Raw genomic sequence first — 26,908 nt, 5'->3', positions numbered from 1 at the left:
TGACCACCGCGGCTTCCGTGGGGCTCGGAAGTCACTTCGAGAGACTGTGTGTGTGTGTGCGTGTGTGTGTGTGTGTGTGTGTGTGTGTGAGACGGGCACCTCCACGGCCGAGAGGTTCTGTAGCCACCGAGTCGGAAGGACCTTGGGTTTGTGTCAGCGGCGGCGGGCCGGCAGGAAGCCGTACCAGGACCTTCTCCACGTTTGAAAAGAACGTCTACAAGAACCAATGAAACTATCTTCACGCGAGGATGAAAGGCTGCCGCTCTGAATCCCGGCTCCACGCAAACAACTCGCCGAAAGGCCAGAGCGTCGCATGCCGGCCTCCTGGCGGCGCCAGAGGGGTCGGAGGGATTCGTCCAGAGGTGGTCTGACAGAGACGGTACGTCGGCGGCGCCGGCCGGCCGAGAGCGCGAACCATCACCGCGAGCCGTGACGGCGGGTCAGAGTCCGTCCTGCTGTTTGAACAAGGAGGCCCATCTGCAGAGAACATTCCTCCGCCGGAGCCCAACACGTCCTCCAAACAACCTCCACCTGCCTCCACTACGCATAAAGTCCGTCCGCGGAATTGTGAGGAGTCCGACTTCTTCACGGCGGACCGGCTGAGGCTCGGAGGCTCTGAGCTTCTGCGTCAGCGTCTTGGATAACACACCGGGGCACAAATGTTAGCGGTTAGCGCGCTCCTCAAATCTGCCCGTCATTAGACCAAGAACAATGACTGCCGACCGAAGAGGGCAGAGGTATTGCGACACAAGCGAAGCTCACATGTTGCATCAGAGGAAAGAGGAGGAGACGGGACCATCTGGAGGAGGACTCTCAGCCAAAGGAGGGTTCCTGCCGTCACTTTCAGGGCCTTCGGCCATTGAGACGAGCAGGGTGACGCCTCCAAGCCTTCCGAAGCCGGCGTGGCACGGAGGGAAGCGACAGAAAGCACCGGTGGACGACGCTCTCCAGCCCAGGGTGAGAAGGAACCGTGCGGAGAACATTTCAAAGCTGGAGCTGGAGTCCACCCCATGCAGCAGCTCCTGCAGAGGATCTGAGACGGCTCCATGAAGCTCCGGCCCGGCGCTTCCTCGACTCCCTCCCTGCAGGGGTCTGGCAGCAGATCGCCGAGCGGGGACGGGAAACCCGCACCCGTCCAAGGGTCCGGTTCCGCCGGGCCGATGACTTTCGATCCGCCTTCCGCCCGCGAAAGAAATCCGGCACCTTGACAGAGGAGAGGCGGGCGGGCGGGCGGCCGCTCGTGAAGCCGGACGCCCGGCGATAACCTGAGACGCTAGAAAACAATGAGGGCGAACGAAAACAATGAGGACAAAGGGCGGGACGGGGCCGGGCTCACGCCGGCCTCCCGGCCTGCGGGGCGTCTCAGCACACACACTGACACCCGGTTCTACAGTGACACACATAAATCTGTCGTCCCCGGGCAGAACCAGTTCCAGACACCCAGGAGAAGCCCCACACACACTTTGGTCTTCCTCTAACATCCGCAATCATCTCATCAGCTCAGCCGTCCGACGACCGCCCACGGAAGCCGAAGTCCTCGGACGAGTCGGAGATCCGGATCCCTTGGACCGGAAGGATGCGGGCGGTGCTTCCGGAGGCCGAATACGTGGCAGTGTGAAAACGGCCACCTCTGGACGAGAAGGAGACGTCCTGCGGAATCCCTGATGAATGAACGGCGAGGCCGGCCTGCCAAGGAGAGCCTCGCCTGCCATCACTGAGGAGAGGCGTCGCCGAGCCCCGATCCCGGAGGAGCCGCAGGTTCTGGGGCTGCTGCTTCGAGGAGCACGAAGCCGGACGATTCTTTACCCGCCTCATGAAAAGCGGCTGAGGAGTCGTGGACTTCAAGCCGGCTGGCAGGCTCTGCTGTGCACGTCGGCAGAAGGTTTCTGAGTGCCCTCCTATTCATTACCACTACCAGCAGTGTGTGCGGGTGTGTGTGTGTGTGTGTGTGTGTGTGTGTTTAACCGGACGGCCCGAGAGGACGCTGGGGTATAATTACACACTGGTTCTACTCTTCCAATTATCTCTGACGAGGGCCTGACAACGCTGAAGACTCGTGGGAGCTGCGGATCCATACTAACACTCCATTCGACTCAGCTGAACAAGCATTAGCCTCTCCGGCGCTCGCCATGATAATTGGATCACCAAAGGTTTGCAGATCCACTCAGAGAGCAGAGAACCGCCTCCCCACGGCGCCGTCGTGCGGCGGAGCCTCCATCGGAAGGAGGAGGAGATGCTTCTCTGGAAGCACTGAGGGCAGCAGCCTTTATGGACGGAGGTCCGGGGTAGGAGGAACCCCGGCTAGATACCTTCTATCAAGATTCATTTGAGGGCCACCGGCTGTCGGCCACGTTTGTGCTCCGTTTGTATGACACGCCTTCCGAAGGCGGAAGTGAGCTTTGCTTCTCCACGTCGAGCGTTGGTGAGAAGATGCCCGTCGGAAGAGACGTGGAGGATTTTGGATTTTTTGAAGTATTTGACAAACATCCCGTCAGCCCTTTGACTGAGGACGGACGAGGGACACGACTTCTCCTGCACCTCCGTCCCGGACCTGCGGCCGGCTTTCCCTCACATTCCTCTATGAAGCGTGACGAGGCCCGACCTTCCGTCGAGGATCTCGAAGATCGCTCGTATCCCCTTCGCACCCGCTCTCTCCTTACGGGGCTACAAAGGGAAGCCCCCCCCCGCCCGCGACCTTCACTCCACGCTCAGGGCCGTCCTGAGGAGCCGGTCGGGTTACGTCCATCTGTCCCTCCCACCAAACTATCCTCTTACCCTTGGCAAGAGTTTTCATCACCCCGGCTCTTCCAGAGGTGAAAGGGATCTCAAAGGCAGCAACAGCTGCACCACTCCCTCCATGAGGAGGCCTGTTCTTGAAGTGTCCTCCATGAGGAGACCCGTTCCTGAAGCGTCCTCTGTGTGGAGGCCTGTTCTTGAAGCGTCCTCCATGAGGAGACCCATTCTTGAAGTGTCCTCCATGAGGAGACCCGTTCCTGAAGGGTCCTCCATGAGGAGACCCGTTCCTGAAGCGTCCTCCGCGTGGAGGCCCATCTCCAATGACTCGCTTTGCTAAACTAAAAACATCAGGCCGATACCGGACTTTCCTCCTGCGGGCTCTCGGCTGGAACCTCCTCCACAGAACCCCAAGCAGAAGGAAATCCAGCTGCTTCCAAAAATACCTCCGTCAGGTTTCATGCACCGTTCTGAGGCCGAGCCTCGTCCGCCCGTCTTCCGTGCCAACGGGAGACGGCGGCTAAATTGCTTTTCTCGATAGCCCCCTCCTTATTGCCATGGCAACCCTCCCCGCAACTCAACCCCCACAAAGTCAGGCCGTGTCACGGAGCGCCAGACACATTGTTGGCTCGTGTTTAATAATTCAGTTAGAAATTAATGGTTTGGAGGGGAAAACAGGTGCCAGAATGTCAGAGCGCTTAGGAAGTAACCCGGGGGAGGGTGGGGGGGGGTGAAGAGAAAGGCGGGGAGGAGGGGCGGAATGCACGTGTGTGTGTGTGTGTGTGTGTGTGTGTGTGTGTGTGTGTGTGTGTGTGTGTGGATGCACAAAAGCCAAGCCCTGAATTCAGGCTGCAAATCCCAACTTGGACGTTGTGTAGTGAGCAGTTCAGCAGGAGGGGGGCTGTAAAGGCGTAAAAAGCCACGGCTCAATGGGTATCTGCATTCTGCATCATTGTGCCTCCACCAGCGTGGGCGGCCCCGGGGCCGGCTTTCCGAAAGGTCAAAGGTCACCGCAGGAAGGGGTGTGTTCTTCCCTCCGAGGGGCCTCTGGAGCAGCAGGCCTGCCGCCCTGGACCCCGGCGGCGCCCCTCTCCTCATTCTCCGGCTTTACATTCAACAAAAAGGAGCAGCGTGTAAACCTATTACACACACACACACGCACACGCACACGCACACGCACACACACAAATGTGGAAACAATTTTAATTGCATCCCTGCTCTGTCTGAGCCTCAGCCTTCCAACCACAGTGCTGTCCTTCTGCACCACAAGCACGCATCTGTCCGAAAACACATGCGGAGGGGAAGCGGCGGCTCACGTGTCGTCGCTCGGACGACGAGCGCCATCGTCATCTGATCCGAGCCGTGCCTTTGTCATGAGCTCCAAACCTTTGACGCGTCAGAGAGATCAGACGGGACGGCGGCCCGACACCAGGCCTCCGGGTCGGAACGCAAAAACAACAGCCTGGCGTCATGCAACGGCGTTTCAGACGGGATGATGGGTTTGTCTGCGTGGACCTTCGATCCGCATGTCTCAGGTCGGCCGGCAAAGTCCGGCACCGACCTGCTGCTGCTCAGGAGGAACATCTCTCAGGAGGAACATCTCTCAGGAGGAACATCTCTCAATGCCAGGCCTCGCTGCCCTCACTGTTTCACATGGAGAAGATTTAAAAATGGCAAACATCCTCCTTGCATTATTGGTCTTTTCCACTCAGTGCGTGATTAATGTCTGATCTCACACACACACACACACACACACACACACACACACACACACACACACACACACACACACACACACACACACACACACACACACACACACACACACACACACACACACACACAGATGACGTCCAAGCCAGCGCCGTCCTTGGGAAGGAGAGTCTAATGGCAGAACCAAATGCCAAAGTAGCTGCACATACAAAGGTTGTGTTCAGTTTGTGGACGGCTACATTACACAGACCATAAACACACACACACACACACACCAACACACCGCACGCACACACAAACACACCGCACGCACACACTCCTGGGCAGACAGCAGACAGTTGTATTTTTCACAGTGGATGGCGTACTTCTCCCACAGTGCACTGCATGGAGAGGTGGAGGTTCCTCCGATGCACCATGTTGGTGGAGAGGTGACGTCTGAATAGCGACTTCCATCTTCTGTTATTGAATTGCAATTCTTGTAAGTCGCTTTGGATGAAAGCGTCTGCTAAATGACTGGAATGTAATGTAAATGTTGGACCATCTGAGATGCGTGATTCTTTTCCCCCCAAGCCTTCCGTGACAGCGTGCTACGGCGCCGCGGCGGTCACGCTACCCGCCGACGGAGACGGGGCGCCCCGTGTCCCCGCCTCCCGCATCCACTTGCAGTTTAGCAGGTTGAGGGCGGCAGAGGCCGGCGTCCGGCCGGGGCGTCGGGGAGCAGAGCTGGACGCAGACCAGCTGGAGCCGCTCCGGCTTACCTAGCGTGACCCTCTGAGCGCTTCACGCCCTGGCAGCCGCCGCGCAACTCATGACTTGGAAAGCAATGTGCATTTTTGGAGTTTTTTGGCGTGATGATTGTCAGGGGTTGTACAACACACACTTTCTAAACTGTAATCCAATACGGCGAGCAACGGCCGCCGGCGTCAAAGACGGGCCGACGGCAGCGACCAAAAATGCCCCGAGGCCCGATGGCCGCGCTCACCGCGGCTCCTTCGGGGGTCTCGGACAATTACGTATTCATAATCAGACAACTTGATTTCCACACGTAAGCGCTCAATTACCCACGCTCCGTAAACACAACCGCCGCGCCGTGCACTAAATCTGCACATTATGGCTCCTGTGGCGGCTCCGAGGCTCCTCCCCGGCCGTCCTAACCTCTGTTTGACCCCGACTTTAAGCGCGGCTCTGCGCCTCCTCTCGGGGAAGCGGGGATTCTGGATCCGGCTCTGAGCATTAATATTAATACTCGCACACATTATCAGTGTTTTGCACATAAACAGAGGAGCTGTGAACTCTCTGCGCTGCAATCCGCTCACTGCATCTGCACATTTGCATAGCTCTGAAACACTCCAGTGTGTGTGTGTGTGTGTGTGTGTGTGTGTGTGTGTGTGTGTGAGCGTGCACTTACAATTCTTACCAGCAGGAAAATAAAGTGCACTCCTGCAATTGTAGTGTGAAAATTATTCATAGCATGTAAATAAGAATCCCTGCTAGCTTGCTGACGTGCAGGAGTCGGACCGAGCAGAGCGGCCGCTTACGTTCTCCCTTTGTGGCGGCCGCTCTGCTCACTTGGGATCTGAGCTTCCGGACGCCGGCCTCCTCGGCCTGCTTCCTTTGTGTCCAGGCTCGGGGCAAGGCCTCTCTTGGGCGGACGTGGGGACGAGCCTCTGGCCGGACGCAGTCCAGGTCCGAACCAAAACACCCCTTCTGCTGGGGTGGACGCCCCCCAAAGCCAGGAGACCTTCCGAGTCAGCGAACGCCGAAGGACCGATCGTCACCGGTCTGAGTGACCCCGGTCTCCGGGTCGGGGTCCCGGACGCGACCGCGTTTTCCGGCGGTTTCTGACTGGGAGTCTGTTCTTTGTCAGCCCGTCTGGAGAACCCCCGCTCCGGAGAGCTATTTATGGCCGTCTACCCTCACGTCTCAAATGTCCCTCATATCTCCGCAGCCCACACCTTCACTGGGAAGCGTCCCGGTCGGGCCTGAACAATGGCTACTGTCTCCTGAGGGCGCCTCCAAAGCCAGATCCTGTTCTGATCCACCCACGAATTTGTCTCCCGCTCTCCTCTTACGCTCTTTAAAAGCCACGACTGCCGGGCCGCTGAGCCCCGGGGCTCCGGAGCTCCTGGGCTCAGCGGCCCGGCGGTCCGTCCGTCCCTGCAGAGTCACTCCAAGACGCCTTGGAGACGGGGATTTCAAGAAAAAGCCCAAGCAGAGAGAGAATGGAAGATGTCCACAGGACCCGGAGGATCTCCGTGAAGATGCCTCCCTCCAACACTGCCCTTAGAAAGCCCTCCATGGACGCCGCTGGTCCGCGGAGCCGGAGAGCCGAGGAGCTCCGGAGCTCTGGAGCGCCGCAGCAGACAAAATGCAACCTTTTGCTCAGACCGGAACCCCGGAACCACCTCAGAAGACCTCTGCCTGAAGAACCCAGGCCACGCCGGAAGGGTCTGGTGCTCTGCTGAGGAGCAACCCTCTGGACCTCAGAAGAAACATCTATCCTTGTTCCAAACAATGAATGGCTGACACACGAGAGCTCACGTGTGACGGAGGCCAGGAAGACATCTACAGGACATCTACTGGACATCTACTGGACATCTACAGGACATCTACAGGACATCTACTGGGCACCCGCTGGAACCCCTGGGGTCGACGGGGCCCCTGAGCTTCACGCCGCCAGAACTCCCGGGTCGTTCCCACGTTGACACGCCTCTGTGGAAACAGCCGGCATGCCGTGGCGTCCCTGCCGCCGCACGGCGAGGAGAGGCCCGACCACCAGAGGCGAAGTTTATCTCCTCTGGATCGCAGCGGGTTCTGGCCCATTGGCCGCGCTTGAACCCCAACATGCACCATTTGAGGGCCGCTGCGGATGAAGAGCGAGGAACAGGTGATGGCGGCTTCCACTAAGCGGAGCCTCGGTTCACTGGAGAACGCGGCCAAATACTATTTATAGTATTTTCAGAGCAAACATTTGTAGTGGAGGCGTTGAAATGAGCCGCAGGACCATAAAGACCTTCCTCGGCAGCAGTAAATCCAGGTCTGAGATGGATGGTTGCACCCTGCGCCCTCTGCAGAGGAGCAGTCTGTTGGAGAGGAACCCCAGGAGCCGGGCCGTAAATCTGCTTCGGGATGCAAAAGTAGGTCGCTCCACATTTTGGGCCGGCGCCGGAGCGGCGGGTCGGAACCACTCGCTTTAACGGCGACGAACCGCCGCCCAACCCGGTCTCCGGGGCCGAGTCCCGGCCCAGAAGACTTCCACGCTTGCAGTAGCGACGAGGAGTCCGTCCCCGGAGAAGGGCCGACCCGGAGGGGAAGCCGGGGATCAAGGTTCAAGTCCAGAACAACTTCCCTGCCCCGAGGTCGCCCAGGAGGCCCGGCTCCGTCAGACGCCGCCTTCCACCTTGGAGGACACGCCTTCTGAAAGCCACGGCAGATAAGCTCTGCTCTTATCACCTCCTCGCCCCGAGACCTGAGGGGTTCGACCTTCTCACACCCGCTGAGGCTCAGGAGGCCCAGCAGACAGAAGGTGGTGTGTGTGTGTGTGTGTGTGTGTGTGTGTGGGGGGGGGGGGGGGCAGGTTCTTATCTAGAAGCTTCCATGTAGAACACGAGCAGCAGGTGAGCCTCCCGAGACCTTCAGGCCAGAAAAGGTTGGCCGCCGCCTGGCTTCTGACCGACAGCTTGAACCAAGGCTCCGGACCGAGTCTCCAGATCGAGTCTCCGGATCGAGTCTCCGGATCGAGTCTCCGGATCGAGTCTCCGGATCGAGTCTCCGGACCGAGTCTCCGGATCGAGTCTCCGGATCGAGTCTCCGGATCGAGTCTCCGGATCGAGTCTCCGGATCGAGTCTCCGGACCGCCGCCCTGCTTGAAGGACGTTGTCAGGAGGAGCCGTCCACATTGAAGGCCCGGGTGATGCTCAGCGGAGACGCTAGATTACATTATCAGACACTTTAATGGGATCCCATCCAAACTAATTGATTTATTGGATTTATTATAGATGAATGCGAGCTATTTCAGACTTATTTGATCTATTATAAATGCAATTGATCTATTATAAATGTATTTGACGGTCTGTTTGTGGACGAGTCAAATCTAATTTGCGCCCGTTGCCATGGCACCAGCGGCCCGGAACCTTCCTCAGTCTGGAGCGTTGCCTTCGGGGTCACCCGACCGCCCGCGGCTGGAACCATGAAGGCACCTCCCGAGGCGGCGAGGCGATGACTCGGCCACACCGCGAGCAGGACCTTCTGGGAGGAGCAGCCGAGGCCTGAGCACCCGCCTGGCCAGCCATTACAGAGGTTTAGGAGAAGAGGAGCTTCCTTTGGGAGTCTTCGGCCAGCGTCCCACAGCCGGAACACGGAAACCTCACATCCGGGCCATCGCCCCTTTGGGGACTCAAATTGATGGCTGATCCCAAGTTCCACATGACGCACCTTCAGATACTAGAAGGACTTTTGAGCCGTAAGCAGCCTACGGCCAAATAATTGCGACCCCAGTGGTCCCGTTCCTTCGTCAACGATATCTTCGGACAACATCGCAGAGGACCTGATGGTTCTTCACCCATCAAACTCCGGCATCGAATCCGTTGCCTTCAGCAGCACTCTGGGATCCACCTCTGGGATCCACCTCTGGGATCCACCTCTGGGATCCACCGCCAGAAACCTGCTCGGATCTGCCGCGGCTACAAAGCGGCGGCCGGACCTGGAGTGTGAGTGACTCCCGGGCGAGCCAGAACCTCTCGGATGTTTTGATGGAGTCCGAAGGAACGTTCGTCCGCCCGAAGGAAACCTGTTGCTTTGGACCCGGGTCCGGATCTACCAGCTCGGATCTGGACCCGAGCTCGCGTGAAAACCCCGATCGTCCCGCGCTGGTCGTGGAACGCGAGAGAGACAAGAGAGCTTTGCTTTTTCCACCAAGTCAACAGCAGAGGAACCAGAAGAAGCAGGCAGAGGACAGAGAGGCCGGCACTTTCAGAAGATGCCGGCCAAGTGACATTAAACTCCTAATCCTCCCATTAATGAGTCATGGAACACCGCAAACGGCGGTCAGCAAACACAGCGGACCAGATTGTGGAAGAAAAGACCTCAAGTGCTTTTCCACGAAGCTCCAGACGCAGGAAAAAGCGACGATCCGGGTCCGGTCAATAACGGACCTGAGGAGAACGTCACCTCGCTCCTCTGTAGGTGCCGACAAGGAGGAGCCACGGGGCCGAGCGTCGCCCTCCGGCCGCGACGAGCCGAGGTTTCCGCCGATTCAGAAATAGCCCTCGCAGACGGAGACACAAAAGGCCTTGTGTTCTGAGGCTTCCTCACAAAAGCAGCTGCTACCGACGTCCGAGCGGAGCCCCGCCCGCACGCGCGCCCGCACGGGCTCCCGCAGCTCCGCCGCCCTCGGGCCGGAGCACCGGCTCTGGAGGTCAAAGCCGGCATTAAGAAGGAAGGAGGTGGGCGGAGGCGGAGGCGGCGTCCGCTAAGAGGCACAAGTAGCGACCAATTAGCGCTGCAATTTGACCTCCTCTGGAGATTTAAAGATCATTCATTCATTCCTTCATTCCAGGTCCCTGCAATCTGCCTCCAGATCTGAGCCGCTCCTCCCGGCAGCTCCAGACCTTCATCCACATGTTACTCTACGCCCTCCCTGGTCGGCCCGCTGGACCCACACAAAGGCTCCATTAAGACTCCCTGGACATGGTGGTGGCTTTCAGAGCCCGGGACCAGGACCTGGACGGGACACTGTTCTACAGATGCTGTGAGGTCTTCGGCTCCACAGCTGATATCTTTTGGATCTGTGAGCCCTGAGGCCTGGAGCCTGGAGAAAGAAAACTTGTGGAGGCCTCAGCACCTCTCCAAGCCTCTCCAGACCTCTGCAGACCTCAGAACCTCTCTAGACCTCCGCAGACCTCTGCAGACCTGAGCACCTCCGCAGACCTCTGCGGGCCTCAGTGAGCAGGCGTTGGCGAGCGGAGGGCTGCAGAGGCTGGGCGTTGAGCTGCTGGGGGAGGGGAATGGGACGGGGTGAGAAAGTGCACAAGCACTGGATTCAAAGGTTTCCTTTTTTTTCAATATAAATGGAGCGTGAGGAGGCGGCGCTCAGAGCTTTTGTCCGACCGGCTTCGTTTCAACGTGGAAAATTGGATTTGGAAGCATTTTCTGCTCCCAAATGTGATTTTTCACTGACTGGTTGTCTGAAAACAGCCTGGAGAAAACACTCCAGGAGGCAGCGTCTATCTCCTTTTAGGGTGAAACTGAAGAACGAGAGAGAGAGATGGAAGACAGACTGAAAATAGAAGCGTCTTCATCAGAGTTTCTTCTGGGTTCTCCGGCAGCGGCATCAGATTCACCACATGGTTCAGACGCCGCGTCCCGGCTGACAGGAAGACGAACCTCGGGGTCCGGAGACCCGCCGCGGACCGAGAGCGGATCGGATGAAATGCTGTTCCGCGCTAACGGGATTCGTCGAGCCTTCAGATCCGGGCCGGCTCCCCTCGGACAGAGAACCTCCAGGACGCGCTCATCCTGCCGGACGCCGGTCCGAGACGACCGTCCGCCACACCCGCCGCGGGCGTCCCGGGCCTTCTGGTCGCAGCCCCGGGACGCGACCTGCGACGTCAGCTTTCATCTACGTCGCTCTTCGGACGGAACTGGAAAGAGCTCTCGCACTCGCCCTGGACCGGCCAGAAGATCCTCGGCTCTGCAGGACGCCGAGCGCCGCAGAATCTGGCGCCGCAAACGACCGCCTGCGACCGAAGAGCTCACGGGAGGCCCGAGCTCACGTCTGAGGAGGAAGACGGAGACGTGCCCGGAGGACGTGTCCATCCATTCATCTGCACGTCAAGGTTCATCTCTCTGCGACCGAAGGTCTCGAAGGTTCGGTGGAGGCTCCTCGCGCTCCTCGGACGAGCGAGGCTCAGAGGAGATGCTGCTGATGTTCACCGTACAAAACAAAACAACAGAAAACCAGCAGGACTTCCTTTACTGCTGCTGCTGCAATGAGATCTGAGCGGCTCAGCACGTGAACGCCCACCAAGCAGATGTGCTGAGAAGGTCCACCACGGAGCCTCCGGCCTCGCAGCCGGAAAGGAGCTTAGAAACTCCTCGGCGGCGTCTTCGTGGGTGAAAGTTAGAAGGTATCTGAGGGAGGTGCCGGAGGAGGTCACCTGCCCACCGGACAGAATAATAAATAGTGTCTGGAAGAGGAGCTCCAGAAGGCAGACGGTGGTTTTCGTCTCTTCTGCTGTGGTGGATCTCAGAGGGTGACCTCATCCCAGATGCTGAGCCCTCTGGATGTGTGTGTGTGTGTGTGTGTGTGTGTGTGTGGATGAGCTCCACCGGATGGATGGCCTGTGAGTTGGAGAGCTGAAGACCTCGGCCTCTGCAGTGAAGACAGCGAACCAAAGTGGCAGCCGAGGACTCGGTGCCTCCAGCCTTCAAGGGTGGAGAAGAGCGAAGCAGATCCACTCAAAGAAAGAACGTTGTGTTTAGAGCTTTGGTCGAAACATCTGCAGGGCGCGTGAAGGTCACCACGGCGCTGCAGGACGAGGCCTCAGCGACTGTCTCTGGAACCCGACACTCCAGCCCACAAAATGAATCACTCGTTTTTGCTGCGCTGGTTTTCGGACCAAAGGGGTCCGAAAACCCCGGGCGGACCCGGTTCTGACGAAGATGTGCTGCTTGAATGGAGAACAGAGGTTTCCAAGGAGAAGAAACAACAAGAAGAACAATATCTGATCTGAGAGCTTTGAAATGTAAACACGGGCTCCAAATACTATTTGTAATTAGAGAGAGACCTTCATCCACACAGCCGAGCCTGGAGCTGGAGGAGGACGCCGCCCGCCTCTATGGACGCTCTGCTGGATGCAATAAATACCTCCCGTCCCGCGGTGAAGACAAGACGGATGAGATGTTCCTCAGGGCCTTTAGAGGAACAGTAAACGCAGTAAACACACATTAAGGGACTTTGGCAGGATTTTGCAACATCCGTGACTAATGTGTGGCGGAGCCGAGGCAGATCTGCCCCCCCGCTGGTGTCAGAGGACAGTTTTGAGCTTCAAGCCCACAAAATGCTCTTGATGAAGGTCATCCGGCGTAATTAAAAGTCCAAGATAAAATGTGAGGAGTTCCGAGGCTCTGTGGTTTAACAGAAGTATCTCCCTCGGTGGAAGGAGGCAGAAGAAGAGGAGCTGGGGTCGGTCTTTGGCCTCCTTCTTCTCAAATACACACCAGTATCTGGACACGTATTTACCACTAAGTACCGCAGTCTTTCTGAGCAGTACTTGGGAGAACCTTTAACATGAAGGTACGTTCTTCGATACGTTCCCCGGTGCGACGCCATGCAGCTTCGAAGCTAACGCAGACCAACGTTAGCAAAAAGGCAGATGTAACGTGGTCTTCAGGCAGAGTGGCCCGTCTCCAACAGGACAAAGACCAGAGAAGTACTGCTGATGCCGACTAAAGCAACTGGTCTGAGAAGGTTCACCGGCAGCTTCACGGAGGAGCGGCTTCACTGGCTGAGGTGAACAGAGGACTCCGTGCAGGGTGGAGGAACCAAGGGTTGGTATCTCCTACATGGAGCCCTTGGTAGCATCTCTGTGACGTCGTCTCCTCTGCTCAGCGGCGGACCTTCTGCTAGGGAACACGATATTCTCCTGTGAAGCCCCTCAGATCCGTGAGGGTGGTCCAGGCCGGAGCGCTCGCTCCCGATCAAACTTCTGTTTTGAGCCAACATGCTTCCCTGTGACGACCCCGCGGACCTCCAACCCCAAAACCCTTCCCCAATGAGCTCACAAACACCCGATCTTCATCCATCACAAGGGCCGGCCTCCAGGGATTCACCCTGGACCAGGAGGCCACGATGGGAAACACCTCTCGGCCAGTCCACCCCTCCGAGACCTTTAAAACTAATGAGCAAAAGATGGTCGTACAACACCTTCTCTGGACACCTCCACAGGGTAGAAACCATCTTTGGGTGCATCCCTGGAGATACGAGTGATTACTTCTCCTCCTCTTCCTTTGGGCTTTTCCCTTCAGGGTCTCCACAGTGAATCCACCTTCTCCACCTCACCCTGTTCTCTAGATCCTCCTCTCACACCAACTACCTTCCCATCCTCTCTCACGACGTCCATCAACCTTTTACGTGAGTGATTTCTAACACTTGAGAAGCCTGTCGTCCAATGAGAGCTCCCTTGACAATCGAACCCGGGGCCAGAAGACCTCCTGCTCCGTTAGCGTGTGATTGGTACGTTCACTGTGACGACATCTGACGGCACAGCCGGCGTCCAACCTGTGGTCCAACGAGGGTCGGGACCGGAGAGAAGGTCTGGAGCCGGGAATCCACTCCGACTTCACTGGAGAAGACGTGTGGAACATCACACTTGGGCAAAGCTCCTGAGAAGGAGCCGTGGCCCGGATCTCCTGGCTGAAGGGCCTGCGGAAGCCGAGCGTCTCGTTCCTCTCGGAGGCCAACGTCAAGAGAAGAAAATCTGTAGTTTTATTGGATTAATTCCGAGCGGCTGCTTAATTGCTGCGGCGCTGCTTTGCATTAGACCTGGATCAGCTGAAGGAACAAGGAGGACGTCCTGCTCAAAGCGCCTATTCTTTGGGCCAATTATACCTGCAGGACAGGAGAGGCTTTTCATAAACCTTGTGATGCTAAAATCATCCCTGGATGCCGAAGACGGCGCAGATAAGATTAGATTAGAACGATCTAATGCCGCTCGCCTGGACTCTCAGATGTTCCAACCGACCGGAAAGAACGTCTTCGAGGAGAGGAAGCTCCTCAGCCTCGCTCCGCCTCAGCCCTTCTGCTCTGGGCCTCCGCCCGAGCCGAGGAGGAACCCAGACTTCTCACAGCCCAGAGAATACCATGACCGATCCTGAAGTCCAACATGGCACCAAGGTTGGCTGAGGTCAGCGGAGGTCCACAGAGGAGGTCCTGATGTTTGGAGGGCACGGGCGGAGCCGAAGACGAGCCTCCTGGCCCACCGAGCAGGTCCATCCTGGAGACCAGGCCGGGCCAAGTCGGTCCTCCAAGCCTCCAGGCCTCCGAGTCTCCGGCCCGGGCGCCGCGTCAGCATGCTCTAATTCTTCTTCTGAAGTGGGTCTCCTCGGCGAGGCTTGCTTTGCGGCTCCTCTGCACGCCCCTTCAACTCCAGCGTCATCTCGAATTGTGAAGGCCGGGGTCGGAGGTCAGACAGAAAGCCTCGGCGAGGACTTGCGTGACAGCCCTTCACGGTTGGTGAACGCGCCGCCAGAAGAGCTCGGCGACGCTCCCGCACCTCCTGCAGAACATCAGAAGGTCGCGTCACGCGACTCCGGCCGGAAGCGTTACCGGCGAGAAGGTAGGACGGTCCACCCCCTCCTGCGCAGGACGGGAGGACGTCTGAAAGCACCACGGACTTTAACATCCACACCAGAAGACCTCCGGGTCAGGAGGGCATCTGGCCAATGAAGACACCTGCGCCAGTTTCATGGCAAAGACGTCGCTGGAATGGCAGCATCTCCTGGAGAGCAGCCGCCTGAGAAGAACTTCGCAGAAGCATCGGCCTCGGGCAGGTACCAGCTCGCTGGAGGAGCGTCGCCGCTCCCGTCGCCATGGAAGCAAAGATCCCGATTCATAAATGCACCGCACATGTTCCTGCTCCTCATCCGAAGCAGATGATCCAACCTCCATCTGCACAGCTTTGATACTTCTACAAACATCTAAATGTGCAGCAGCTGTCGGGGCGATTGTTTAAAGTTGACAACACAGAGGGGAGGAAGAGGAAGGGGGGTAGAAGGAGGGGTGGAGAGGATTACCAGGGGCCAATCAGGGGGCTTTTGTTGGAGCCTGAGAGAGAGGACAGGAGGAGGGCCATCCAAGCACACACACACACACACACACACACACACACACACACACACACACACACACACACACACCTATCTGCCATTACAGCTGGAATGTTTAAAAGGTTGAGTTGTGTGAGATGCAGAACTTCTCAAGATGGTGCCTGGATGAGCATGTGGAGCACAAACCAGACCTGTGGCAGCAGAGTCGTTGCCCCCGGCGGGGCCTGCGATTGGCCGGCAGGGCCTGGGATTGGCCGGCGGGGCCTGCGATTGGCCGGCGGGGCCTGCGATTGGCCGGCGGGGCCTGTGATTGGCCGGCGGGGCCTGCGATTGGCCGGCGGGGCCCGGGACGGGCTGCTGGAGCGGTGCCGTCCGTGCGGCCGAGATGACAAAGTGCTGCGCATCTGTGAAAGAGCTGAGAAGATGCTGCCGAGAGCACAAATCCCAGAAAGTCTGGAAACGCACTTATCCGGGAGGAGGGGGGCGTTAAGGGGCTGATTTGGGATGAAGACGTGCACGTCTCTGTCCTGGGGTGTGTTGGCTGTGAGGGCGGGGGTCTTGGGGGTCTTGGGGGTCTTGGGGGTCGGGGGGTCTTGGGGGTCTTGGGGGTCGGGGCAGATCCGCACCCGGGCACCCGAGGAGCCCCGGCAGGAAGCACCGACGAGGAGCCGAGGTCGCTCTGGAAAAAGTTGACGTCACAGCATCGAGATCCCTTTTTGGATCCCCCCCACCCCCCCGCCGGGGCCGGACCGGTTTCCATGCGGCAGCCCCCCCCTCCCCCCCCCGCCCCGCCCCCCCGCAAAGGGTTTCTGATCCATCTGCTGCTCAACAACGTCTCTTATCTGCTCCTCAGACAGTTTCTTCACACAGATGTAGAAGGAAGGAAACCTGACCCAGGGGCGGGTCTGGAAAAACACCAGTCCGACCCCCCCGGGCCGCTCGTACATCTTCCCAGGTCCGCCGACACCGAAGGCTCGAACGCCGCTACAAAATGGCGTCCGAGCCCCGCGGAGCCGCGACGGCTTCCCGGAGGAGGAGCCGAAAGGAGGCGGCGGCCTCGGAGCCTCCGCATTCTTTGAACCCCTTTCAGCGTCCGAGCAGCTGCAGCCCGAGGTGTTGAGTAAGCGGCCGGGACGGCGCCGCCGCCTCCATGTTGTCTCTGGGATCGAAAATCAGCATCTCCACCGGCGCCAGCATCGCAAACTGCACTAATCGTTGACAGCCTCCCAAATAAGGCTTGCAGATTTCCCCCAGGCAGAGCTCAGAGTGGGACCACCGTTCACATACAGATGTTCCAGAGCTCTGTGTGTGTGTGTGTGTGTGTGTGTGCGGGGGGAGGGGCACTGAGGGCTGCAAACACCTCATTTCCTTCCTTCTGTTCATCGGTATTTCCCATTTTTCTTTTTTTAAAGGACGGGGGAGGGGTGGTCTCACTCCTCTGTGACACCGGGCACTGGAGGAGGAGGAGGAGGAGGGAATCACAGGATGGTTTAAGGACAGAGTGAGCTATCTGGGTCTGCGGGGGCCGGGGGGCCATGGAGGCTACTTGGTGACCAGCCAGAAGGAGGCGGCCCTGGTCCTCCACGCTCAGGAGACCCAGACCAACACGGTCATTGAACTCAAGGAGTTCCTGCGTGCTATTAGCTAATATTCTTGTGTGTGTGTGTGTGTGTGTGTGTGTGTGTGTGTGCCAAAGCAGCTCCTCACAGCTGTCAAGGAACAGGCTGCAGAAGACATGCAATCTGTTATCTCCGTGCACGTTCTTCCAGGACCGCTGCAGCTTTGAGGCCCGGCCAGATGTTTGACTTGGCTGCGCTCAGGCTTTCCGGGGACGGGGTCGAGGAGGACTCTGCTGGTTTCCATTCACCGTCCAGCCCGCCTTCATTCGCGGCGTGCTGTTCTGCAGGGTCGGGCCCCGTCGTTGAAGACCCGACCTCAGCCTCTGAGCGGAGGTGAAGGTCGGTCTCCGGCGAGGCTCCACGGTTATACCAGAACACGGCACCCGGGTTCTCGAAACAATTCTCTACATTCCCGGACCTTCTGCAGGGCCTCCCTCTGAGCCGGAGAACATCGCAGCTCACATTTCTGTCCCCGGATCCCGCAGGCGCCCGCACGCCATCGCTGTTGGCGTGCGGACGCCACGAGGAAGCGCCGGGAAAGTCAAGCGAGGTCCTCACTCGGGTCCATGGCTCCCCGGGCCGAGCGGAGCTGCAGATCTTGGGGTTCCCCTTCGCCTCTGGAGCCTTCACAATCACCGCACACTTGGGCACCTCCCCCTCCTTCCTGCTTGGACTTCGACTTCCTCCACTGTTAGGAGGCCTTCGGCTTCCTCCAGATACAGAACAAGCGGCGGTGGCGGCGGCGGCGGCGGCTCTGGCCTCCGGGCCTCCGAGGAGGAGCTGCACCTGCTGCTACCACAACCGGCAGCGCTGTCAAATGAGCAGGCGGTGAGGGACGTTCAGGGGGGGGCAACTATTCTGTCCGGGTGTCCGCTGACATCACGCCGTACCCACGCAGACGCACTGGCCCAACACACACCGCGTCCTCCAGAGAAGGAGTCCGGCCGTCGTAAAAAGCAGACGAGGGAAAACGTCTATTAAAACCAAAGCGAGACCTTCTCCTTGGCGTCCGGAAAAAGGGTCGTCACGAGTCAGACGAGGACCGGGTCCCGGTGCAGACGCCCACAGGAATCAGGGTCGCCGGTCGGCGAGCGGTCGGACGCCTCCCACGTCCCGCCTCCAGCCGGGGACGTCCAATGAGAGTGCAGACCTTCTCCAGTCAATGTGATGGTGCTTTGGTGTGTTTAGGTTCTGGAAGTCCTTTATCTACTCAGATTTCCTGGCTCCATGGTCCTCGGTGGGGTTCTCTTGAAGAGGCGTCTGCCGAGGGTTCTGGCGAGTCTCTGGTGAATCAGTGCTTCCATGACCTGCTGCGCCACCCTGGGAGCAGCTCCTTGACCGGGTTTAGATGCGTCATAAGGGTTTGGTCCGTTACAGACGGCTCTTCATTCTCGTCCCTCGCGGTGGTTCTGGAGCAGAGCCCGGGCCGTGATGCATCTCCCTCGGCAGAAGAGGAGCTCCTTCTTCTGCTCTCACGGCTCCACTGGCCATCGTGAGTTTCCAGGCCCGCCGGCCCGGACGCTCTGGGCTCCGGAGGCCCCCTTTTGAGGCCCCGCCGGCCCTAATTGTCGGGACCCCGGTGTCGGAGGGCCGCTCTGTGGCGCCTCAGAGGAGAGACCAGACCCCTCGCGCCGCTTACCGCAGGCTTAAGCTGATAAAGCCTTTGATTCAACATGGCTGCGGAAGCGGCGCTGCGTGCAAACGCATCGGGTGGAAAGAAGGCCGATCAAAACGACGATTAGCCCCCGGCGCCGAGCGGAGCCGGGACTCGGCGGGGGGTCGGCGCTCTGAACGGCCCACCAGGCTTTTCTTGTTGAAAACCCTCCTTGAATGGAACATCACACGGCCGGGCCTTTCAAACTGCAGCTCTTTGTCACGGCGCCGGGCGAACCGGCCGCCAAAGAACGGGACGCCGGAAACCCGACGCTCCCTCCTCGCTCTCGGGCATTCGACGTACATCGCTCTCGCGCAGACGGCCTGCGACCGCCTCCGGCCGCATCGACCTCCTTTGCAGACCGGCTGCCGCTGCATGTGGTTCCTCGGCTCCAAGCCCAGACCCGGGTCAGACCCGCGGCGCCGCTCAACTGACTCTGCTCAGAAACAACAAGAGACCCGGGAAAACTTTGTCAGAGACGCCGTCACGGCGACCACGTTTCTCTGCCACCAGACCTTCACTAACAAGAAGCCAACGTGCGGCTGGCGGACGCCTCGCCAGCACGTTCTGCTTTCCAGATCAGCCTGCAGACACCGACCTTCAGCATCATCCCACAAATGTATTCCAAAAGTCATCTGGGATGGAGCTGCATGCATGCACACGCACACGCAAACACACACACACACACGGATTAGCATATTGTGTGTTTGTCAAATGAGGTATTCCGTGCTGCTGCGATCTCGCCACACATCGGTGTCTGCAGACCATCCTGGTCCTGGAGGTTAATAATCAAAACAGGAAGCCATTAAAATGAGCTCCACGCGTGCAGGAGGAGCCCGGTGTGTGTGAGAACGTGTCCAAGCAAGAAAGAACAAGCAAACTCCCGGCCGTGGGTTCGGCCTCGGCCAGGCCGCGTCCGCGCTCAGCTCTGCGGGGGCGGCGCCGGTTTCAATCCCACGGCAGAAGAAATGTTTCTGCCGCCGCGGCGAGCCAGAGGAACACACTGAAAACGATTCAAGGGGCTGGAGGGATTCTTCCGGAGGAGCCGCGCCGTCGCCAGACCTCAATAGAACGCTCCGGATCGAGGATCCTGGAAGGCTGAGACCCTGCGAGAGGTCAGGGGGCACCGCCGGCGCCGCCCGTCATGTTTGATGACGGCTCTGGTGGGGATCCTTACACCCGGGAGACGGTCCAGATATACGACCGCGCGACCGGGACGACGGTCGAGGTCGGAGAGACGCCGACGGAGACGGCGCACCTGCGCCTCGGACGAGCCGCCTCCACGGGCCAAACATCTCGCGGTGGTTTTGAAGGAGGTACCGGACGCTGCCGTGCACGGAGCCGCACGGGAGCGCGCTCGCTCAGGGACCTACCGGCAGCCCGGCTTAGAGGGCTTTGTAAGACGGGCGCCGTCTACAGAGGTGGACCCTGCAGGCCGGATCTTCTGTGGCGCGCCGTGGAAACCTAAACCTCCCTCACGTCCCCTTCAGCTGAGGAGTCACTCCGTCAACTCCGGCCTCGCCGAGTCCCGGCGGAGAGCGGAGGTCCGGTTGGACCGAGCCGACACGCCGAGCTCGGCTCGCTCAGGCTGCGGGGGGGCTCCCGTGCGCTGCTCGCCGCCATGCAAGCGCTCTTTGTGCAGACGCACAAGGAGCTGCAGCGCAGACACGCCACGCCGGGGGGCGTCGGCCAAGGGAAACTGCTTCATGCTTTGAATACACTGCCGTCCAATCATCTCCAGCAGAGATGTTCTGGAGCAGGCAGGTCTCCTGCATGTCAGGGACAACAACATCACCCCCCCCTTCCATGATGGCCGGCGCTAATGGGGGGGAAGTGAGGCGTCGCAGAGGAAGGATGTTCACTCTGCAGATAAACAAAGGCCAAAGACCGCCCTGGATGGCAGGAAGCCCCGGGGCTGGAGGGCGGAGACCAGCACAGAGGAGAAACACTGCACGCACACACACACACACATGCACGCACACACACACACATGCACGCACACACACACACACACCGCCATGACAGTGTGGTGATGACAGGGAGATGGAGAAGACTGGCAGCTGAAGCGTCTGATTATATTATATGATTTAATCACGCTCGCAGCATCAACTCGGCCGCGGCCACTTTGGAAGACGAAGGCTGCAGACGAATCCTTCATCTGCCATCATCTTTTACAAACTCCTCCTCTCACAAATCAATGGAGAGGAGCTCATAGGAGACATGAAGGAGAAGGACCTCCGCCATTCCGTCTCTTTCCAGAGTCCACGTCCTCAGAGCTCTCAGAGCTCTCACTCCATCAGCCCCGCCGCCCTGATCCGACCCGGATTACAGCACTTTAAACATCTAATCCCGGTCCGCGGCCTTCGTGACAATAATCTGCTCTCGGCCCTCCCTGACCGAGGTCGGCTTCAGACGACCTCGCCGTAGCGTTCGTACCTTCAGCGGCCGGGTCGGTTGGAGGTCTGTGTTTAAAGGAAGTCATTGCGGTTTCCTTCTGAGGTCAGAGATGTTTGCTGGACAGTAATAAGAGCGGCTCAGCCTGCGAGGAGGAGGAGGAGGAGGAGGAGGTCTGATCTGGATCCTCTGAACCCTCCTGCTCTCGGCGACAGATGTTCTGCAGTCCAGGAGGGTTTGGGGTTATTAGCCAGGAGGCGTGCGTGATCACAGGAGGAGATCTCTGGCCAGGCCTGAGAGAGCGGGTCAAGCAGCAACCACGAGGAGAACCACCTGCAGATGAAACAGCCGCTTCTGGTTTCATCCCTGACACGCTGATGAAAGGCACGTGGTCCTCCTGGTCTGGAGGTCCAGATCTCACTGGGATCTCCTGACATGTCGCGCTCACGGAGGCCATGTAAGGCAGCATCAGCAGGACAGCAGCCTGCGCCGCACGCTAACACACACACACACACACACACACACAGTTACCATGTGAGGGAGGACATACAAACAGCGCCTCTGTTGTTGAGACTTCAGCCAGGATTTATGGACACAAAGCGTAAATAAACTGCAGAGTAACCGTGGCCTCGGTGCCTTTCTCCGTGCTCTGCATGTTCTCCATGTTCTCCATGCTCTCCATGCTCTCCATGCTCTCGGCGCTCCACGGCCGTCACATGGATGAGCCACCGCTTCCACCCTGAAGCCTGAATTTCCCCGCTGCATTAACCGTGCGAGCAGGACGGATGTTGGATAAAGACCAGCTGGTGGGAGAGGAGGAATGTGTCCTCCAGCGGTGGAGCTCCAGGCCTCCCGGCTTCTTCCTCGGGAGCCGGACGGCGGCGTGGTCGAGGGCCCGGCCCGCCGACGCTTTCCGCGGATACATTGGGCGGCGGGGGTCCGGGGGACGGCGGCGGGCCCGCTCCGCCCTCCGGGGATCTCCAAGACCTCTTGCGGAGCCACGGCGGACACCCCGGCAGAACCTCCGGCCCCGTCTGCATTCCGATCGACGTTCAACAAAAGCAAGAGGACGAGGGGCGGCGGCGGCGGCGGAGGGGCAGCGGCCCGGAGCGCCGCCGTGCCTCCAGCAGACGTGCACTTACAGATGTGTTTGCCATACTTTGTGTCTCGCAAGAACGTGCAGCATCTCACAGAGCAGCAGAAGGTACCCGGGACCTTCCGCCCCCCCAGACACACCGAGGCCTTCACCCAAACACACCCGCTGTGCTTCACACCGAGACTGGACGGGGACACACGGGACCAGAAAGGGGGGCAGAGGGTCTCGCCGTCCGGACACCAGAACCTCAGCGGCTCCAGGTCCCTCACAGAGGCTCCTCTGGACCGGCTTCTGCCCGGGAACAAAGGACAGGACCTCTTTCCTCCGGCCCTCCCGCGGAGGAGCGCAGGCGGGCGGCCGGCGGGCGGCAGGCGGGCCGCAGGCCCTCCACTCCTGGCCGGACGAGTCCAGGCGCGGAGGTCCTTCCACTCGTGGAGACAGCGGCGTGGAACGGAGCCCCGCCGGTCCGGGCTGAAGTCAGGGGGCCGCCGGGAGTTTGGGGCCGCGGCCGGGGGAGTCGCGGAGGTCGGCCTCGGGGCCACGGGGGCCACGGGGCCACGGGGGCCACGGGGGCCACGGGGGGGGGGTCCCCGCACACCTGCGCGGCGGGTCGTCCTACCTTCTTGTGTCGCTCCTTGAAGGGCAGCGCGGGCCACGGCATCTCACGCACGAAGTCCTGCCAGTGCTTCTGGTCCTGGTCGGACGAGATGAAGACCACTTCCAGTCCGTCTTTGTGCTCCGAGGTCTTCTTGAAGCGGGAGTAGAAGTCGCACAGGCTGGCGTGGAACTGCTTGCACGGCGCGTTCACGCTGCAGCCGAAGAAGAGCCCGACCAGGGAGATCCGCGCGCCGAGCGCGTGCACGTCCACGTCGGCTTCCTCCGCGTTGACGAGCCGCTCCCCGAGCAGACCCACCAGGAACTCCGACATCGCGGCAGCAGCGTCCACGAACACTCGACGCGAAGCCCGTCCGCCGGAGCCGCCGCACATGTGACGACAGCCCGCACTTCCTGCCCCCCGCCCCCGCCCGCACGCACGCACGCACGCACGCACGGTCTGCGGCGCTCGGCGCGGCGTCACGGCTGTGCGTCCGCCGCCGCGCGTCCGCCGCTCTGCAGGAATGCGCTCCGCCGGAACGGAACGGAACGGAACGGCGCTGCCCGCGGCGGCGGTAACGGGGGCACCCCCCACCCCCCCCCGCCAAGAGCTACACCTTCAACTGCCCCCCCCCCCATCTCCTCCCCTCCCCCCGCGGGTCCCGCCCCGCGTCTGCGGCCCACAGCTCCCGTGGGCGTGCCGAGCCGAACCCGCCCGTGTCCGGTGCGGGTCCGGATGGACGGACCAGGATGGACCTCCAGGGCGCTGGATTGAAGCGCTTACAGCCACGTTTTCACTGCAGGGCTGGAATCATTTCTTATTATGGGATGTGAAGGCCTGTCGTAGACCGTCCTCTGGAGGGGGGGGGGGGGGGGGGTGAAGGTGGACCCGATCTTCTGAAGAGCGCCTGGAACCGGACCGAATGGGCCCGGGAAAATGTCGACCCACTCCGGAGACTCAAACAGCTCTGCGAGCGTCGGTAACCATAGAAACAACCATAGAAACTGCTCAAATGTTTCTTTTATTGCAGAAAGACAGAACTTCAAACTTCAAACTTCAAACTTCAAGCCTTTGCACCTCTGACAAGGTGCAAAGGCTCCATGACGCCAGACCAGGCCAAGCCAGACCAGGTCAGACCAGGCCAGACCAGGGCCTGCTGACGAGCAGAGGATCTCAGTCTTCGCTGAACACCATCCTCACCAGGTCTTCTTTGCAGCAGTCCTTCTCCACCAGCTTCTTGTCCTAGAGCAGAGAAACACCCTCTTAGGCTCAGCGAGCAGAGAAGACCTCTGCGGCATCTTCTCCGATTGCGTCGCCGTACCGTGTTGTACTCCATTAAGGTCGGGACTCCGCTCAGCTTCAGCGTCTTCTTAAAGTCGTTGTTTGGATCCTTCCAGCTGAAGCAGGAAAAGACACGGTTACATTTCTGGCGCCGCCTCACGGAGGTCCGGCCTCGATGGTAAAAAGTTCACAACGGAACAAATGACCAAAAATGTGATGTCTTCTACCGATCTCAAAGCCGTAGATTTCCCTGGCGACTCTGCACGCGGCGGCAGATGCAGAGCGCGGAGCTCCAAATTACAAACCCATGGCTAAAGAGGACAAGCGCCCCGAAAGCTGGGGCGTCAGACGGCCTACGGGAGGACGGGGTACTGACTAGGCTCTCTCTCCCACTTGGCAGTAGATGAAGACCGAGTTCTCAGGAAGGTGGTGCATCTGTCCTCTCACGACGGGCTCGGCTGGTGAAGAACAAAGAGACGGTCAGCAGAACAGTGACACCTCCACCCCGTCCACGTCCCATAAAGTCATCCATTGGCGCCTGAAGGTTCTCCGTCTTCCGTTGCAGACGTTCCTCCTCTCAGCCCAGATCGTCTCGGGTCCACGCTATTGTTTTTCAAACACAAACTTTACTGCAGGCGTCATGAAGGTGCAGAACATTAGTTCTTCACTGGACACGTACAAGTAGAAGTCAGACCATGATAGAGCAGCAGCGCCATCTCTTGGTAAAAGCACTGCCCTTTTACGACACTTACTTCCTTTTACAGCAGCACCAAGTCCTGAGAAAATAATATTTAAGAGCGGTGTTCTTCAACAACAAAACCTGTAAACTTGTTTCACACTTCACTTTTCGGGCACTCTTCCTCACAGACTTTTTTTTTTTCAAAAACAGAATTCCTGTCACATTGCTTTTACTGGAACTCTTGTTCACACTTTTCAGAAATTGCTTAGACCGGGCAGCGTTCTTCGTGCACCGGTCGAGCAATTTTAAACAAACGTCCGATCTCTCCCTGAGATATTCAAATCTCTGTCTAACTAGTGGCTTGGTAAAGACATTTGTTGGACAATATCGCAGTTCTATTGGTCCGTTCTGCACACATTGACGGATGTAGTGGCAGCGAATGTCAACGTGTTTGGTCCTGGAGGGATTTACAGGATCATTTGCGATTGGTGATCTTCAAGGATCACTGCGGACGTGGACTCTACTCAGAGATCACACAGTACAGGTTTCAGCCGGATTCCTTCTTGAGCTGCTTGACTGAGCACGATGTTTTCGGCTTCTGCTGTGAAAGTGCAAGTGTTGCTTGTTTCCTGCTGAGCCGGCTCAGCAAGAGGTGTTGCTCCTCCACTCAGAAGGAAGATGTTGCCTGTTGTTGACCGGCCATCATCCCGATCTCCAGCCCCGTCAGCATCTGAGCAAAGCTCCGCAGTCTGACCTCTCACGCTGCAGAGCAAGATTCAATGTCCCTTTCAAGTGTGGAAGCATCCTCTTCTCAGTCGACTCTGTAACCAGGATCAAATCATCCGCGTAAACTGAGAGTATCTCAAGTTCTTGTCTTGATCTCACAAACACACAGGGCTCTGATGAGCTCTGTTGGAATCCAGTTTCCATCCTGAACTCAGTAGAAGCCTTGCTCCAGCAGCGAGGAGACGGTTTCGGTTTAGGCCCCGGAGACTGACCTTTGTCCCCGAACGACACACGCCAACAAATACAACAACCACATTCAGGCCAAGTTCTGCACAACGACACAACGGACCCGGTGCCGTTGGACCGACCACAGCAGACGTCTACCTAAGAGTCCCCCATCCCACGGACGACACGGGAGCGTGTTCAGGGCGGGGCCGAGGGTCCACGCCGTTACCTTTCACGCAGTCCGGACACCAGCTGTTCCCCGCGGCGTCTTTATCCCCGGAGAAGTACACGAAGATGCATCTCCCCTCCCTGGCGGACACCGCCTTGCAGAGCTCCTCGTATCCGTGCACGTTGACTTCCTCGTACTTGGCCATGGTTGTGCTCGGGCAGGAGTTGAAGGCTGCGCTTCGGACGCTTTTAATGGCGGCTCAGGTGTGCGGCGCCGGGGAGAGCACTTCAGTCAGGCTGAAAGGGGCGGAACTCGCCGAGACCTTGGGAGGAGAGAGGAGAGAGGAGAGAGGAGAGGCGGCGTGAGGAAATAGTACACGGAAATGAAAACGTCACGTCATCACGCACAATCTAACGCGGCGCCGAGCGAAAGGCGTTTGAGAAAAGCGATGCGGCACAGTTTGTCCTCGCCCGGCACCCGTAGGCAAGAGGGGGGTGAGTTGCGGATGGGCGATACCAACTGCGCAACTTCCTGGACCGTACCATCTGCGCGCCCTACCGATTGTTTTGACCTTTTGAAGGAAAATCACGTGGTCGCGCCGCGTCCGTCGCTAACTTTATTGCAAAAACAATGAGATGTGAATACAAATGCAAACTATGCACACTGAAAGGTTCAGCGCCAGCCACTGCGCCACCTGTTTACATTTCGTTGTAAATAAAATGCTTGTTTTGGTTGGTTTTGTTTCGTTTTCTATTGACCCGGCTTGGATGTGGACAGCAAAATAATAACTTTAGTGTACGGGGAACGCGTTTTCAGACTGTATATTTGACACTTTTCACTTTAATTCTTCAATCTTGAAAAACCAGATGTAAGCACATGTTCTTTTTTAGCTACACTATCACAAATCATTAGGCCATGATGCCGCTCAATCATTTTTCTTCATTTAAAAATGCCATTTATAACCCGCTAGTAGAGCCTTTCAAGCTTCCGCAAAGAAAACATTTGTGGAGAAGAATGTCAGCTAACATAGGACTCTTTTGGGAGGTATAACTGTTGCTACAGCTACAGTTTGTCGGTCCTTATATGATGATCTGAATTTGAATAACATGGCTGATGAGTCCCCAATTCTATCTTAACAATAAAATCAGGGAAGTATCTCACAAAATTACACATAAAAAATATACCCAGCAAAAAACA

At 58.5% G+C, this 26,908-nt stretch overlaps 2 protein-coding genes across 2 annotated transcripts in view; both read right to left on the bottom strand.

Moving 5' to 3' along the window:
• Positions 1-23,224, bottom strand: part of nxn (nucleoredoxin) — a 30,303-nt gene extending 7,079 nt beyond the window's left edge. Inside the window, exon 1 of the mRNA XM_086164132.1 lies at positions 22,656-23,224. Within this exon, the coding sequence (XP_086020258.1) occupies positions 22,656-23,024 (369 nt within the window). The 5' untranslated portion in view covers positions 23,025-23,224. The remainder of the gene's footprint in view (positions 1-22,655) is intronic.
• A 414-nt stretch (positions 23,225-23,638) lies between these two features.
• On the bottom strand, positions 23,639-26,102 carry txndc17 (thioredoxin domain containing 17). The gene is made up of 4 exons (XM_086164478.1): positions 25,772-26,102; positions 24,289-24,370; positions 23,953-24,028; positions 23,639-23,873 (listed from the first exon to the last, which is right to left on the bottom strand). The coding sequence occupies exons 1-4, from the start codon at positions 25,914-25,916 to the stop codon at positions 23,805-23,807; spliced, it is 372 nt and encodes a 123-aa protein (XP_086020604.1). The 5' UTR covers positions 25,917-26,102; the 3' UTR covers positions 23,639-23,804.
• Positions 26,103-26,908: the final 806 nt, after the last annotated feature.

The sequence above is a fragment of the Fistularia commersonii genome, chromosome 18 (genome assembly GCF_037954325.1).
Source record: "Fistularia commersonii isolate RoL2024-O1a breed Wild chromosome 18, RoL_Fcom_v1.0, whole genome shotgun sequence".
Lineage (NCBI taxonomy): Eukaryota > Metazoa > Chordata > Actinopteri > Syngnathiformes > Fistulariidae > Fistularia > Fistularia commersonii.
This window is presented reverse-complemented; position numbering and strand designations above follow the sequence as displayed.

What these genes read in the sequence shown, in the direction of transcription:
- txndc17 (XM_086164478.1), bottom strand. Translation starts at nt 25,916, where the DNA reads ATGGCCAAGTACGAGGAAGTCAACGTGCACGGATACGAGGAGCTCTGC. An exon ending in CAAGTGGGAGAGAGAGCCTA is followed by an intron (nt 24,029 to 24,288) that starts GTCAGTACCCCG and finishes TTCCTGCTTCAG; the next exon opens with CTGGAAGGATCCAAACAACG. An exon ending in CCTTAATGGAGTACAACACG is followed by an intron (nt 23,874 to 23,952) that starts GTACGGCGACGC and finishes TCTCTGCTCTAG; the next exon opens with GACAAGAAGCTGGTGGAGAA.